The sequence below is a fragment of the Abramis brama genome, assembly GCF_963993115.1.
Source record: "Abramis brama genome assembly, chromosome: 2".
Classification (NCBI taxonomy): domain Eukaryota; kingdom Metazoa; phylum Chordata; class Actinopteri; order Cypriniformes; family Leuciscidae; genus Abramis; species Abramis brama.
In genome coordinates this window covers 17,079,682-17,097,134 of record NC_139964.1, presented here as the reverse complement: position 1 = coordinate 17,097,134, position 17,453 = coordinate 17,079,682, and the positions used below count along the sequence as shown (strand labels likewise).

General features: G+C 37.7%; 1 protein-coding gene across 1 annotated transcript in view; it reads left to right on the top strand.

The window, feature by feature from the left end:
- LOC311077952 (cell adhesion molecule CEACAM2-like) overlaps positions 1-16,950 on the top strand; it is a gene marked incomplete at both ends in the record, with an annotated part of 40,612 nt that extends 23,662 nt beyond the window's left edge. Inside the window, 10 exons of the mRNA XM_084106598.1 lie at positions 662-1,006; positions 1,105-1,353; positions 4,755-5,009; positions 5,113-5,367; positions 5,490-5,583; positions 5,774-5,813; positions 13,031-13,108; positions 14,563-14,791; positions 14,989-15,114; positions 16,847-16,950. Of these exons, the coding sequence (XP_083962724.1) occupies positions 662-1,006; positions 1,105-1,353; positions 4,755-5,009; positions 5,113-5,367; positions 5,490-5,583; positions 5,774-5,813; positions 13,031-13,108; positions 14,563-14,791; positions 14,989-15,114; positions 16,847-16,950 (1,775 nt within the window). The remainder of the gene's footprint in view (positions 1-661; positions 1,007-1,104; positions 1,354-4,754; positions 5,010-5,112; positions 5,368-5,489; positions 5,584-5,773; positions 5,814-13,030; positions 13,109-14,562; positions 14,792-14,988; positions 15,115-16,846) is intronic.
- Between the last annotated feature and the right edge of the window lie 503 nt (positions 16,951-17,453).

The following is a 17,453-nucleotide window of genomic DNA, read 5'->3' as shown; positions in this document are numbered from 1 at the left end:
GATTGTGTCATTGATTAATGTGAATACAAAGGTGTGTTAATGTTCTTTAATATAAAGGAATGTACACGTTTATGCAAAATACTGTAACTAAAAGAGAAAGCAGAAATGTTTAATATTGGTAATATCTGCGTGTGTACACAAAGTTATTATGTTAGCTTGGTTATTGCTTTATGCTTAGGAAGGGAGATGTAATGTATTGTCATTATGGCAATGTTTCTTTAAGGGGTGCCTCAGCCTCTGTATTTGTTGTTACGACTCCTCCTACTTTGTATGTGCACTTCAGTTCTCAGTAAAAGAACAGTGAGCATGGCTCGGTACTGAAGCTCTGTTTTACAGTGTGTAAGATCTGAAAGCATTGTTTGATTTTGCCAGAAGAGTCAGAGATTCTCTGAATGAGTTTTGAACATTTGCTTTTGTGTTTAAGGTTTTGAGAAAGTGAGTGATGGTTTCAAGAAGTGTGTTTTAGCAATTCAGAAAAATTGTAATTGTGCAGCTTGTTGTTTTTGGCTGATTTCTTGGTTCTCTCTTCACTCCTCTGTCTTAAAGTAATTCACACTGAGATTATTTATTTACATTTATCTTATATTTCCTGTAATGAGTTTTCATGGCCCAATATAACAGATAAAACAACATTTACAGTTTGATGAATTCTGTGTTTCAGGGGTTTCTAGTGCTGGTTGGGGTGTGAGTTACAGTCGATCACACATCTGTGCACTAAAGGACTCAACAGTGATAATGAGATGCACTTATAAATACCCTACTGGATATAAGATCATGAAAGCGTTCTGGAGCAAAAACCCTGTAAAGGGTGTCAAGCCTCGAGATCTGTCTGAGGACCCTAAATACAGTCAGAGGCTTCAGTATCTGGGAGATAAACAGCAGAACTGCACCGTCAGACTGAGTCATGTGACACTGAAGGATGAACACATGTACTCTTTCAGATTCATCACTGATAAACCTGATGGAAAATATATTGGTTATCCAGGAGTGACTCTTACTGTCACAGGTGAGTTTGATGAGGTTTATCTCTTCTTCTGTGCATTATGTTGAATAATAATCAGTGTATGACAGCAGCACTATATATAATGTGTGTGTTGTGTTCAGATCTTCAGGTGGAGTCTCCTGAGAGAGTGACAGAGGGAGATTCAGTCACTCTGAGATGTAAAAGCAGCTGCGCTCTGACTGACAGAGCAACATTCATCTGGTACAGAAACTCACAGCCATTAACTGAGAGAAGAGACAGAAACAATGAACTCCTGCTGCAGTCAGTCAGAAGAGAGGATTCAGGCAGATATAGCTGTGCTGTAGACGGACACACTCACATCTCTCCTGAGGTTCAGCTCAATGTCATGTGTGAGTGCAGATTGACTTTCAAACATTACAAAGAATAAATATCTGAATGTATGATTTATAAAAATATTTTTTATATTTTTTCCACTATTTTTAAGACTGCCCCTCCCCGACACCCATGGGACACTTGCCATTATACATTTATAACAATAATATCTTAGTCTAAACCTAAAGTAATCTTGACCAACTATATAGCATTTGAAAGCGTTCAGACTGTAGTTGAGATCAATCAGTCCATATATGGAAATCGAAGAGTCCTTATATGATCACCAGTGGAGTCTGGATGGCATCTAGTGGAAAAGTTTGGTACTGCGTTCAAAAAATCGTACTGATTTTTATTTTATTATTTTTAAATCAGGCAGTTTACACGAGGCGATGGAAGACAGTGTTTGTGGCGTATTTCTTAGGGATCCCAATTCATCAGTCACTGACGTAACTCATAGTGATGACTGAATGGGAATGTAACTCCTGTTCCCTGAAGGAGGGAAGGGAGCCAGGGTGAGAAAGATGTACAATTAAATGTATTAAAAATGTACTTGAGTATGTTTTTAGTACAATACAAATATACTTTAATGCATTTTTAATACATTTAACAGTACGTCTTTTTCAACTGGGAGAAGTTACGTCCCGTTGCCACAATCCAGTGGTCACTGATTTGTTAAATAACAAATAATTTTCTATCCTTGCAACCTTCCCTTGAATCCTACAGGGGGTGGAACTGAGACACGAGGAAAGGAAACAAGGATACACAAGTACACTGTTAGACCTTACCGGGTTTTTTTACAGTAAAATACTGGCCAGTAATTTACTGTTAATTGTGCAGTTCTTTACTGTAATCTACAGTTTGTTTCTGTAAAAATGCACTAAATTCTAATTCAAGTTAACTAATTTCACTTGCAGAAACCGACTGCCTTAAATTGACCAACTGTCATTTAAATGTATTAACTAAAATTTATAATGCATTAATAACGTGAGCAAAGTATTACTGTGAACTTATTTCATTTGAAACCACAACAAAACTTTTGTAAAGAAAGAGATTTCCACTGGACCAGCAACTACACAGTCACCGCCTGTTAAATAAAGCAACATGCAGCATATCATCAATGTTTGTAGATCTTCTCCTGGACTGAAGCACAGGCTCTACTCTTCAGCACAGTGGTGACCCAAAAAATAAATTTTACAGTAAACACCTGTTTTATAACTTACAGTTTATTACTGTTAAAATACATTTTGTGGGTGTGTCTTTTTATCTTACACTGTTAACCCTTTCAACCCCACAGGGAAATCCACACTACAAAGAGTAAAAGTAACATTGAGACAGTGTTGCAGTGAGATAATTAAGGGAATATGTAAGTGATTGTTGAGCATTAGTGATGAACACCTGCTGTTAGAACAGAAAATAGAGAAACACAAGAACTACAACTGACTTCCAGCCATTACACATTATTACACTTATTATTAACCAGTATGACTTTATTTTATACATCTACAGAAGTTGTTATTAAGATGTTTAATTGAAAATGTTTGGTTTGAAGTTACCATTATAGAGATCAGTGCTTGCTTTAGTTGGGATGCTGATGCTAAAACATTAGTTTTTCTTTTGCTGCTTGAGCTGTGTTTTTGTAAGTCACACTTGTGCACACACACAGTTTATGAATGATTGCAGTTATAATGATTATGATGACAAAATCATCATATTGCCAGTTCATTCACTAAAGAATTCATTCTCACTCATTCAGAGTTTAATCCTCAATCAAAAGTGTTACATTACCACCACTGTGAAACCACAACAATAAATTACAATGATTAATTTTTTTTTAACACATCATGCATAACCAGAGAAACAGAGCTACACTGTCTTGTAGAAACACAGAGATATCACAATTTAGCACATGAATCTCAACAATGGTGGCAATGTATATTTTTTTATTCATGCAGCAGTGCATGCTGGGAGTTTTATATTATCCTGGAACCCAGCATGCATTGCGACATGAAACTTTTGATTGTCACCATTGTTGAGATTCATGTGCTGATTGTTGATGTCTGTGTGTGTCTGAGTCAAGCGGGAGTTTTTTTAATGCACTATATGATTACAATATTCTTCAGAAGACTTTATTACAGAAGTATTGATTTTATGTTGTAGATTTACAGATATATGCTAAATATGAGATAACTATAAATTCAAAGAATAAATACAGAAAAGATCAGAGAATCAGGCATGTCCAGGATGATTGTGACATCATCACTAAAGCCAAAAATACCAGCTCATCTTCCTCTTGGCTCTTTCTTGCCATAACAAATGTGTTTTATAAACTCACTGTTACAGCAGTCAGAGAGAGATAAATGATAAGAAGTCAAGGGACAAGAGACCAACTAAAGCAAATACTGATCTCCATCATGGTGACAACAAACTTTATTATTAACTATATCTCTGTTAATTCTCAACAAGAACTTTTGTACATGTATGAAAGAGATAATGTTAAACTGGTTTCACACTCAGTGTTGCTGGAAGTCAATTGTAGTTTTTGTGTTTCTCTTTTTTCTGTTCTTGTTTTTCTGTCCTTCAGTGATTCTGCTTATCAGGTGTTCATCAGTGTCTCAATTCACTCACTTCTTTTCATTCTCTCTGTCAAGGGGACTATATTAGTGAACTAATGTAGGGAATAGTGAATGAGGGTATAGGGTGTGATTGTGAAAACAGCCTCTGAGTGTCGACTTTGAGCACTGTTAATTCACAGTATATTCCTGTAGGCTATTTTTGTTTTATACAGTATATTACTGTTTTAATGGAAAATGGTATGATATTGTCAGAATTTGGCCTTTTTTTACAGCAAGGGTTAACAGTGTACGAAATGAGAAGCGCCCTATTTGTATATTGGAATATTCTTGATCACTGGAGCGTCACTTCAAAGCATCAAAAGCAGCGATCAAGGGATCTGCCCTTATGTTGTTAAAGTTTGGTTATTTAAGAAATGCATACATAATAAAGATAAAGTGATATGCCCTGTTGATATATGTTTGATATATAATTAATTTAAACTGCAAAGGTAAAGCATAAATAAAAATGATTGTGGCATGTGAAGGGAATTGAGAGAATTGAGATGTCCTTCAAGATGCTGAGTTTGATCAGTTTCTGGGTCACAGGCTGGAGGACGGAGGAGCGAGGAAACGAGGAAGCATCAATTTGAGTATTGAGAAGCACCCATAAACTTTCCCTCGATTCCTCAGTCTTCATTTTCTTTCCTTACAACCTTCCCTCACACCCTACAGGAGGATGTGTTTTAGCCTTAAACAGTGAAAAATTAAACTGGGATGTTTGCTGAAATTGTCCAATAATAACCAACTGCAGGTAGAACATTTTCCACCAGCCGTCTCTGATAAATACTTTTACCTGACATCTGTAGATCCTCCAGTGAAACCTGTGATCTCCATCAGTCCATCTGGTGTAATAGTGGAGGGAGATTCAGTGACTCTGAACTGCATCAGTGACTCAAACCCTCCTGCAGAAATCAGCTGGATTAAAGGAGGAACGATTGTAGGATCTGGAAGAATCTACAACATCTCAAAGATCAGCTCTGATGACAGTGGAGAATACAAGTGCAAGACCATCAATGAACATGGAGAGAAATATTCTGATGCTGTGACTTTAAACATCATGTGTGAGTTAATGATGGTTCAGTAAATGTGACATTAAATCCTCGAAACATCTGTGATGTCAAGTTTAATATGATTGTTAATGATATCAATATTTATCTGTGTTAGACTCACCCAGGAGCGTCTCAGTGTCCATCAGTCCATCTGGTGTAATAGTGGAGGGAGATTCAGTGACTCTGAACTGCATCAGTGACTCAAACCCTCCTGCAGAAATCAGCTGGATTAAAGGAGGAACGATTGTAGGATCTGGAAGAATCTTCAGCATCTCAAAGATCAGCTCTGATGACAGTGGAGAATACAAGTGCAAGTCCATCAATGAACATGGAGGGAAATACTCTGATGCTGTAACTTTGTGTGTCATGTGTGAGTTTTATGAATCATATTCTGTATTTTAACCACATACTCCTGCTTACTTTCTTATCTGTCATTATATTTTGTCTGATCTAGTCCTGTTAAACATTGGTGTGTTTTTATCTGTATTTCAGCAGTCAGATGTTTCTCGTCTGTAACTGTCGGTGTGGCTGCTTGTGTTGGTGTTTTACTCGGTGGAGCATCAGGGGCTTTTGTGATGTACATTTGGTAAGAAGTTAATTAAAAAAAAATTTACTTCTCTATTTATGAAGAATTACTGTATTAGATTTAGGTTAAGTGTTACATTTAAAGCGGTAGTGCGTAAGCTTTGCCTCTTTGTCGCCATCTCTGTTTGAATCCTGAAATTGCAGTTATTTGTGGCGTTAAATGTGTTGTTTATTCATCTTTCTTCTGACAGTCTTACTAAAAGGATGAACAGAAGATCTGCTATGAAGGAGGTGAGATGATCTCAATTATTCACAGTGTTTTCCTGCATGCAGAGATGTTTCCTACAGCCGCTATGAGCCGTACACAGATATTAAGAGTATAAGACACACGAGTCTTGTGTCCAAACACCCGATTCTTCAGTTCTAGATCCAGTAAAACTGATTTCCATTGTAGCAACAATGACAATGACATCCGGTCAGCTGCTTTTCAAATTAGTGAATCCCGATCTCGCAAACACATCCTTCAGTGTCAAACGTTGTCAAACTATGCTCAATCGTTTGTGCTCCGTTTGTGCTGGTTTGTGCTGTAAAAAATTTCGTTTGTGCTGTTTCGGTTTTTTAGATATTAAAATAATATTTTTAGGTCATTCTGAGGTCACTCAGCCCCCCCACATGCTCCAAATTCACCCAAAATAGTCTTGTTCGTTTGTGCTTCGTTTGTGCTGGTTTGTGCCGGTAAAATTTTCATTTGTGCTGCGTCGGGTTTTAAAATATCAGAAATTGAATTATAGACGATGACGTCACCAGCCCCCCCACATGCTCCAAATTCACCCAAAATAGACGCAATCGTTTGTGCTCCATTTGTGCTGGTTTGTGCTGTAAAAAGTTTCGTTTGTGCTGCTTCGGTTTTTTAGATATTAAAATAATATTATGTGGTCAATCTGAGGTCACTCAGCCCCCCACATGCTCCAAATTCACCCAAAATTGTCTTGTTCGTTTGTGCTTCGTTTGTGCTGGTAAAATTTTCGTTTGTGCTGCGTTGGGTTTTAAAATATTATACATTAAATTATTGTTGATGACGTCACCAGCCCCCCCACATGCTTCAAATTCACCCAAACTATGCTCAATCGTTTGTGCTCGGTTTGTGCTGGTTTGTGCTGTAAAAAGTTTTGTTTGTGCTGCTTCGGTTTTTTAGATATTAAAATTATATTTTTAGGTCATTCTGAGGTCACTCAGCCCCCCCACATGCTCCAAATTCACCCAAAATAGTCTCGTTCATTTGTGCTTCGTTTGTGCTGGTTTGTGCCGGTAAATTTTTCGTTTGTGCTGCATCGGGTTTTAAAATATCAGAAATTGAATTATAGACGATGACGTCACCAGCCCCCCCACATGCTCCAAATTCACCCAAAATAGTCTCGTTCGTTTGTGCTTCGTTTGTGCTGGTTTGTGCCGGTACAATTTTTGTTTGTGCTGCATCGTCCTTTAAAATATTAGACACTGAATGAAAGCGAATTATAGACAGTGACTTCAACCAGCCTGCATCTTCGTGAACGCACCACAGAGAAATGCACATTTTATACATAAGCAGAGAGCAGTCTGTTTTCTTTCGTTTTGAATTGTTCTGTTTAAAAGTAGACATGTCTGTGATGCAAGTAGGCCTAGGCGCTGAGTTTCGGTTCATTTATGAGACCAGCTGCAGTTCAGGCGCCGGCGCCTCTATGTCCTGATTATCTATTGTCTGATATAGGCCTATTTACTTCTTATTTTGCCTTTTTAAATCCTGGCAATTGGTAGATGAAACATTGATTAAAATTAAGATACAGTTAATACAAAACGAATTTCACCTTAAAGAAAGGCTTTGTGCTTTCTGTTTGAGGTCTCTGTGAAAGTTTTAAAGCTTTTAGTGCCGTTTTCAGAGCGCTCAGTCCGTAACGCAGTTCTCCGTCCGTTACGTCCGTTACATTGTTTTTTTCCTCATAATGTTCTGCAGAGAGCCAACGCTTCTTCATCCGGTGGGTAGTATTACTTTTGGTTTGCGCAGTGTAATTCATAGAATTACTAAAAAAATGTAACGCACGTATTTCACGTAACAAATGTATTTCCCTCATATTAAATATAAAACGCATGAGTAGACTTATATTTTTCTAATGTCTGGACTCCTTTATTAAGGGAGAAGCCTATAAACAGACGTTTCAATATATTGGTTTTAAGTGCATTTTCTGATCATTTATACTTCAAGTTTTGACTTGCAAATGTCACGTCCATAACGCTGGAATTGACCAATTTTAAATAATTTATCCTCAACTATTTTTGTGGTGTAAGTCTATGTATTTTATAATGTTAACTTCAAATAATAGTGATTTTAAGATGTGGTATCTGGACTCTGGAGTTGGAAGGGGTGTGTCGCGATTCTGCCTTCTCACACCGCAACACAGGTTCGTGGATGGAGCGTCGGGATTTCGGTTTCATATTGCATATTGTTACACAGCCCTAGTCGTTTTAGAATGTTAAGTTCTACTTCTGTAGTTATTTTGGTGAAAGTAACTGGAGTAGCTAATGCATTACAATTCTGAGACAGCCTTTATTGTAAGGTAAATAATTACCTTTAAATAAAAGTAACAAAGTAATCTATAATGTATTACAGTTTGGAAGTGCTGCTGATATTGTGAACAATTATTAGCCTATAAATAGATATTTTCATATAATTAATATTTTAATGTTTTAATATAATTAAAATGTAATTTATTCCTGTAATGTCAAAGCTGAATTTTCTGTATCATTACTCCAGTTTTCAATGTCACATTATTCTTTAGAAATCATAAGATGTTGATTTTGTGCTCAATTATTATTGGTGCTCACTGCTCAGGTGGCTGGTGAAGTCACCGTCTATAATTCGCTTTCATTCAGTGTCTAATATTTTAAAGGCCGATGCAGCACAAACGAAAATTGTACCGGCACAAACCAGCACAAACGAAGCACAAACGAACGAGACTATTTTGGGTGAATTTGGAGCATGTGGGGGGGCTGGTGACGTCATCGTCTATAATTCAATTTCTGATATTTTAAAACCCGACGCAGCACAAATGAAAATTTTACCGGCACAAACCAGCACAAACGAATCACAAACGAACGGGAATATTTTGGGTGAATTTGGAGCATGTGGGGGGGCTGAGTGACCTCAGAATGACCTAAAAATATTATTTTAATATCTAAAAAACCGAAACAGCACAAACGAAAATTTTTACAGCACAAACCATCACAAACGGAGCACAAACGATTGAGCATAGTTTGACGACGTTTTGCGTTGGGTGGGGGGCCAACTTCACGCAGGTGAAAAACCTGAGGTCTGGATTGACGCCCCTAAGTCTGCTTGGACTGTCATAATGGCATCTTTGTGGCTCTCCAGAGAGACATTTGAGTCACACATTGCCTCAGAAGGTACACTGTTAGACCTTACCGGGTTTTTTTACAGTAAAATACTGGCAACACTGTTGCCAGTAAAATACTGTTAATTGTACAGTTCTTTACTGTAGTCTAGTTTGTTTCTGTAAAAATGCACTAAATTCTAATTCAAATGAACTAATTACACTTGCAGAATAAGACTGCCTTAAATTGACCAACTGTCATTTAAATGTATTAACTAAAATTTATAATGCATTAATAATGTGAGCAAAGTAAAACTGTGAACTTCTTTCATTTGAGACCAATAAAAAACTATTGTACATAAAAAGATTTCCACTGGACCAGCAACTACACAGTCACTGCCTGTTAAATAAAGCAACATGCAGCATATCATCAATGTTTGTAGATCTTCTCCTGGACTGAAGCACAGGCTCTACTCTTCTGCACAATGGTGACCCAAAAAATAAATTTTACAGTAAACTACTGGCAACAGTGTTGCCAGTATAAACCTGTTTTATAACTTACAGTTTATTACTGTTAAAATACATTTTGTGGGTGTGTCTTTTTATCTTACACTGTTAACCCTTTCAACCCCACAGGAAATCCACACTACAACGAGTAAAAAGTAACATTGAGACAATGTTGCAGTGAGATAATTAAGGGAATATGTAAGTGATTGTTGAGCATTAGTGATGAACACCTGCTGTTAACAAGCAGAATCACTGAAGAAAAGAGAAACACAAGAACAGAAAATAGAGAAACACAATAACTATGACTGACTTCCAGCCATTACACATTATACACTTATTATTAACCAGTACGACTTTATTTCTGTCATACAGAAGTTGTTATTGAAAATGTTTGTTTGAAGTTACCATTATAGAGATCAGTGCTTGCTTTAGTTGGGATGTTGATGTTAAATTATTCGTTGTTCTTTTGCTGCGTTTTTGCAAGTCACACTTGTGCGCACACAGTTTATGAATGATTGTCGTTGTAATGCTTATGATGACAAAATCATCATATTGCCTGTTCATTCACTAAGGAATTAATTCTTATTCATTCAGAGTTTTATCCTAGATCAAAAGTGTTACATTAGCACTACTGTGAAACTACAGCAATACATTACTATGACTCTTTTTTTTAACACATCATGCATAAACCAAAAAAAACCAGAGCAACACTATGTTTTAGAAACACAGAGATATCACAATTTAGCACATTAATCTCAACAATGGTGGCAATATTTCTTTTTTTTTATTATTCATGCAGCAGTGCATGCTGGGAGTTTTATATTATCCTGGAACCCAGCATGCATTGCGACATGAAACTTTTCACCATTGTTGAGATTCATATGCTGATTGTTGATGTCTGTGTGTGTCTGAGTCAAGCAGGAGTAAAATAAAATTGAATGCACTATATGATTGTTATTTTTCAGAAGACCTGATAACAGAAATATTGAATTTATTTTGTAGATTCACAGATTTCTGCTAAATATGACATTCCCATAATTTCAATGGATATATACAGGAACAATCTGAAAATCAGACATGTCCAGGATGATTGTGATATCATCACAAAAGAATAAAAGCACCTGATCATCTTCCTCTTGACTTTTTCATGCCATAACAAATGTGTTTTATAAACTCACTGTTACAGCAGTCAGAGAGAGATGAATGGTAAGAAGTCAAGGGACAAGAGACCAACTAAAAAGCAAATACTGATCTCCGTCATGGTGACAACAAACTTTATTATTAACTCAATCTCTATTAATTCTCAACAAGAACTTTTGTACATGTATGAAATAAATAATCGTAAACTGGTTTGTAAACTGGTTTCACACTCAGTATTACTGGAAGTCAGTTGTAGTTTCTGTTTCTCTTTTTTCTGTTCTTATTTCTCTGTCCTTCAGTGATTCTGCTTATCAGGTGTTCATCAGTGTCCCAGTTCACTCACTTTTTTTCATTCACTCTGTCAAGGGGACTATATTAGTGAACTAATGTAGGGAATAGTGAATGAGGGTATAGAGTGTGATTGTAAAAACAGCCTCTGAGTGTCGATTTTGAGCGCTGTTCATTTACAGTATATTCCTGTAGGCTATTTTTGTTTTCTACGGTATATTACTGTTTTAATGGAATATGGTATGATACTGTCTGAATTACGACTTTTTTTACAGCAAGGGTTAACAGTGTACCCTGTTGTTTAAAACCCCCCCTCTCTCTAAAAAAACACATGCCTTTGAATCACGTGACATTCCAGACTGAGAAGTCACCTCACACACACACACACACACACACACACACACACACACACACACACACACACAAACATCCTTTGTGTTTAACTTAAGGATAAAAATATCCTTTTAATGTAGGCAACTCAGACTGGTATCTGACCTTCCTGTATGTATGTGTGATTAATGTTGTTTTGATCATATAGGTATGATCTTCGAGTGTTTGGCTCTGAAATGTATTTTTGAAGAATGTTCTCCCAGTAGAATCGCATCCCGTAACCCGATCTCATTGGCAGGTCATAAAGTTTGACCACCAAGCTTCAGCAGCTCCTCTGCGAGAGAGAGATAAAGGGGAGCGCAACATTCCAACACACACATTAAACGCACACACATACATGAACTTTGAACATTAAACTTAGAATATAAGCATGTCATATTTCATATACTCGTTTCCTAGGTTATATTCACTTTGTTTATGATGTTTATTTGAAGGAACAAACTTTAAATGTGTGTTAATCAAACTTTAAAATGTTTGTAAGATGCATACCGTATGTAACTTTGTGTTCCTATAATCTCCAAATGACGTGTTTCATATCTCTGTAATTCTCTCAATCTAACGGAGTTGAATTTCGATAACCAACTGCAGTAATTTGTATCATTTGACACATTTCATATGTCTTGAGCAAATCTTCTCAAATTTGACAACACCATAACTCACTCGAGTGGGTGTTTCCCCAGAGACAAAGAAACTTTTTCCCGCTTCAGATCAGAAGATCTGATTTGCTGTTGTCCCAAAAAGAGGGCGTAAGCAGATGTCCTTTAAAAGTAGAGACCCTCTCCTCTTGCACTCTCTCTCTCACCCTTCTTCCTCTCCTCCCCCGCGCAACGCTTCTCCAAGGAATATCTGAAAAGGCTCCGGCCTTCTCCCTCTGACAAACACATGTTCGAGTCGTAGCTGCCGTTCTTTGCAACTAAGTTATATATATTTGCCTCTTCCTTTACGGGAGATGAATCTTATTTTCCAGTAAACGTTACATTCAGTGAGCCTTTTAAGCTTCCCGCGACACCGGAAGACGCAGCACAAACAGGACACCGTCCGCGTTTCCTGCCTCTCAGCATCACCCGAACAGAGAACAAACTTGAAAGTATATTGATCTTTCCAAAAGCTGATTCCAGGTGTCTCTTGAAATTAGGTTTCTGTCTGTAATAATTACCAGCTATCTCTTCTCTCTATATCCTTCTTTCTCTCTTTTATTTCATTTATTCTGATCACGTTATTTCTTATGTTCTTGTTTGTTTAAATGTTTGTTTGTTTTATTGTTTGCATTTTTACGTACGTTTATATTTGTAGCTCATATAATCTCTCTAGTTTTTACATTTATTAAAATCCATTTATACTTTTACTGTCTCTGTGTTTGAAAACCCACTTTTATGAAGTCAATGAAATGAAAAAGATCTAAGCTACAAGCTCGATATTATAGACTACCTTGAGTAGTTTTTAATTCATAAACTCAGAAAGTTTGATGTTCGTGGCCAGAAGATAAAACTTTCTTGGAGTTTTGTAAACACGGTAATACCCTTGCTGATCTGTGATAAGCTATCTTACATACATTTGCTGGACAAGTGACTGATTTGATAAACGAGATCAGGCCAGTTAAGAGGTAAAGACCGCTAATTGATAAAGTAAATGTATATGCGATTTATGAATTATGACCATGAGTTATGATTATTAATATTTCTAAAATTCCCTATATCCTTGAGTTAATTCGCATTAACCCAGAGTCATTTACATTACACCATCAAGATCCTCTAAACATTACAGTCAGCGTTTAAAACATGAACTCACAATGTGTGTGTCCTTCTGTCTCTCCTGCAGATCTCTGATCCCAATGAAGACACATATACAGCTCTTGAGCTCAAGCCCACGACCTCTGACCTGTACGACACACTCACAGTAAGTGAGACGTCAAAGTCAGATACTCCATCACAGATGATCACATGACCGATCTCTCTCTCTCCTTCACACAGACCGTTGATCCCAGACCTCCTGAAGACTCTTGATCCTCAGAGCTTTTCTAAACATGAGAATAACAGCTCTTCTCAATATAATCAATAAAACTCTCTTCAGTATAGTGTGATTGTTTTATGTATCTTGTGAAAGGTTTTATAATGTTGTTGATGAACTTCAGTCAGTCTTTCTTCATCTTATTGTTTGTTCAGATCAACAGGAAGATTCTGCAGTGAGAGGCGGAGCACAAATGAACCAATCCTGAGCTCTGTGGGCGGAGCCACTGATGATTGACAGGGATCATCAGTGATGAGTCACAAGAGACTTATTTCTGTATAGTTTAAGAAACATGATGTAACAGTGGAATTAAATGAAAGTTAAAAGCTGGTGAATTGTTATTGTCTAAATATATATTAAAATTAAGTCAAAACACCTAAAGTGATGTTCAGTTGTGGCAAACAATCTATGCTTTCTCATTTTACAACATTTTATTATGATAATGGAATTCATTCACAATGGAAAATGTATCTTTTTTTTTTTGCTCTCAAAGTGCTCAATATAATCAGCTTTTGTTATTCTGTCTTTTGCGTTCCTGTAACTCTCGCTTTAAATGTTTTTATTTTTATTTTTAAGTTGTATTTGTGATCGTCTCATATTTGCTTGTACAGACCTGAAGGGCTCATAGACCCTGCAGTATATATATATCGATTCTCACAAGCTACTTATTTGGTATTGATTCCATTAAAAAATATCAATATTAAAATTGTTAATGACAAAACTTGGTTTTCTGCATCACTTTTATTTGTTTTTAATACTTTTTTCATGTTTGCTCCAAAACACCGCTGATATTTAGCTGGAGTTTGTTGGTGTGATATGCCTTTAAGTGTAAGTTCATTTTTTCTTCTAAAAATAACGTTGAAAAATCACATACCAATTTAAGAAATAACTGGTTTTGACATTGGCATTGTTAAAGCTGTAAGAAAAAGTATTGGTATCTGATCAAAATAAAAAAGTTTGTAATCGCCCATCCCTAACAATCCCTCAAACTGCCACCAGAGGTCAAATCTCCTGAGTTATGGTCTGGCAAAGCTTCATTAATAACTCATTTCCAAAGGGGCGTCACCAACGGACGTCGCTCAAATGCCTCTGGGCGCAATTGGATAGACCTAAAACCAATCAAAGCGATCGTCATCGTGTAAAGCCATATGCTGCGTCCCAATTCGCCTAAGTTACACTACGCCATAAAAGTATGTACTCTTTTTATGAAGAAAAGGTTTTTACTTTTGAATGTGTAGCAAAAAAGTAGGCAAGCTTTGGGACATACTACTTCGTCATCTTTATCGGACGGATCTGTCGTGCATCCTGTCACATAAACTGCCCTGTCAATCATCTTGTCACAGTTAAAATCCTGCTACTGCTCCACTGACCATACACTGGTCACTCCGCTGCACACAATCTCAGATCACTTCCTTTTCACTCATAACCTCAACCTGAATCAGGACACAACACACACTCCTCCACAGGTCACCTTTCAGGGAAACCTACGCTCACTCTCACCCTCTCGCCTTTCCTCTTTGGTCTCATCCACAATTCCTCCACCTGATCAGCTCTCAACACTAGATACTAACAGTGCAACCATAGACTGTAAAAAATATGGACAAAGCGTCTGTGACGTCACCCATAGACTTTCTGAAGAACGGGTTTGAAGCCGTTTATGGGGGGTATGGGCGGCGCCAGTTTTTCGCACTTCCGGGTAGGCTTCATTTTTCAGATCAGAATGTTGCCGCTTGAGTGCAACTGATAATCTTTTCTCCACTCTAACATAGAGTTTGGACAACTTCTGCCCCCTTTCCTCCAGGCCAGGCCGTGCCACCCCCTTCTCCGCGAACATCGTTCTAAACTCAGGGCTGCAGAGCGAAAGTGGCGCAAACTGAAAGATCCTACTGACCTTGGTCTGCACCAATCCCTCCTCTCTTCCTTCTCTGCTAATGTCTCTACTGCTAAAATGACTCACTATCACAACCAAATTAACAATTCTTCTGACTCTCGTCCACTTTTCAAAACCTTCTTTCTTCTTAGCCCTCCTCCTCCTCAAATCTTGACTAAAAACACATCTATTTGACCTAGCATACACATAACACATTATAGACTTATATAATTCAATGTTAGGCTGCATAGATTAGGTCAGCCGGAACAGGGAACACTTCCCATAAATCCTGATGTACTTGTTACATCATAAGAAGGATGGCGTCTACTCTAATATTAGTCTCTCTGTTTATCCCGAGGTTTACGGCAGTCCACCGTATCCAGACCGTATCCAGTACTGATGAAGGACCTGCGCCTGGACACGACAACAACGCAGTCCTGAAGTGTCAACTAGTCTCTCCCCTGTGAAGGCCTCCTTCCCCTCCCTTTACCTCTCTACAGACAAAGTGTTGTCGGGATAATTCAGGTTCGCGTGGCTACGCGGAAGCAATAAACAATTCTGTATTATACATTTTTAAGGCCAGACAAGTAGTTTGTTGAGGGTTGGTTTGCAATGAAGGACTACACGCCTGTGCACATATTCACACGTGCATACCTATAGACTAGACATGTAATGCGCATATGCACGCCATCAGCATTCTCACAGGTTCGCGTTTTTGAAATTTACACAGAGATAACAGAGATAACCAGAGCGCATTAAGGGTTTTCTGTTAGAACGGTGTTGTGTTAGCGGCCCCTAAGTTAAAAACTAATGATCCTTGCGACGGAAGTGAATCAATCAAACTAACTTTAGCTGGACAATAACTTTATTCTAGAGCTGCTGTAAAGCCAAAACAATCTCTGTTACTGTAATTTCCTATTATCACTGTAAACCTGCTTTGAAACAATGTATTGTTAAAAGTGCTACATAAATGAAGGTGACTTGACTTGACTTAGCCACTACACAGCTAACGCTGTGCTATGCTGTGAAGGGGCCATATTTTGAATGGATGTCAATGAAGGAGAGGCTTCTTAACAGTGAAGAAGCAGATTAATTAACAGATTAATTCGACATGACGCTCACAGTGCATTATGGGTATTCTCTAGCCGTTGAGCGTACATCTGTTGTGCACTTGTTATTGCGTTGTATTGTGTGATTGAACGAGTGCACTCGATAACGTCCACTATGGTTTCAGACACCTCTACAAAAGGCTATTTTCTCAAATAATGCCCTATTTAAGGGTATAGGGGTGTCACAGTGTTGGTTTATGTTCCCTGGTGTCCACTAGAGGTCCTCTTCCCCCACGGTGTCATTCACATTAGGAACTGCATTCCCCAAAATCCTTGTCTGCACTCATTACTGTTCATTGCACCCAGCTGTTCCCCATTATGATTGTTAGTTTCTGTGTGTATAAATACCCTGCCTGTTTAGTGTTTGTTACGGAGTCCTTGTTATTCATCACACCACTTTTGAGGTCTGTTTCTGCCTGTTTATTGTTTTTGGATTGGTTTTATGGTTTTGACCCTTGCCTGGACTGTTTATGAGTTATGGATTTCCCTAAATAAATATTACTGCATTAATGGATCTTCCTTGTCTCCTTGAGTGTGGATCGTGACAGACACAGCCTCAATGACGTCAAGGCTGTAATGCCTTGGTTATCAATTGGTTATCAAGGCACACATGATAAAAGTCAGCCATTACACTTTTTCCATTGGTAGATCCACAGATCCTGGTATCTCCCAGTAATAAGACCATCTCTGGTATAAAGCAGGCTTTAGGTGATCGTCAGCTCCTAACGTCCGGTCTGAAGCTGCTGGCCTGAAGCTGCTGTCACGTATATAGTTCTGCAGTCAGACACATCTCGTCTCATATGTGCTCGTTTAATCCCTCAAACTGCCACCAGAGGTCACCATCTCCTGCGACTGACATCAACCTTGATGAGCCTCACCTGTAAATCACTATCATTCATCTTCATTCATCCTCACAATTATTCATCTTCAACTTACAGATAAAGATCATAGTTTTTCTTTCAGTAGGTTTAGTTCAGTAATGTTGTTCTCTTGTTGAGGGAGGGACTGTGATATTTCCATCGCTGGTCATTAATAAACAGTGTTATCCACACAAATCTTCACTGTAAAGCTAAAGTGCTTGTGTTAAAACAGTCTGTCATTTGGTTGCTGTTGATCTGATGAGCTTCAACACGGTAAGACAAACACACTCTTGCTTAAATGAAACTGATGATTATTGATCATATAACATACGTATCTTTACATGAGAAATGTTTAGAATAGGGTGATTTACATATACTTGTTTAAGTGATGAATA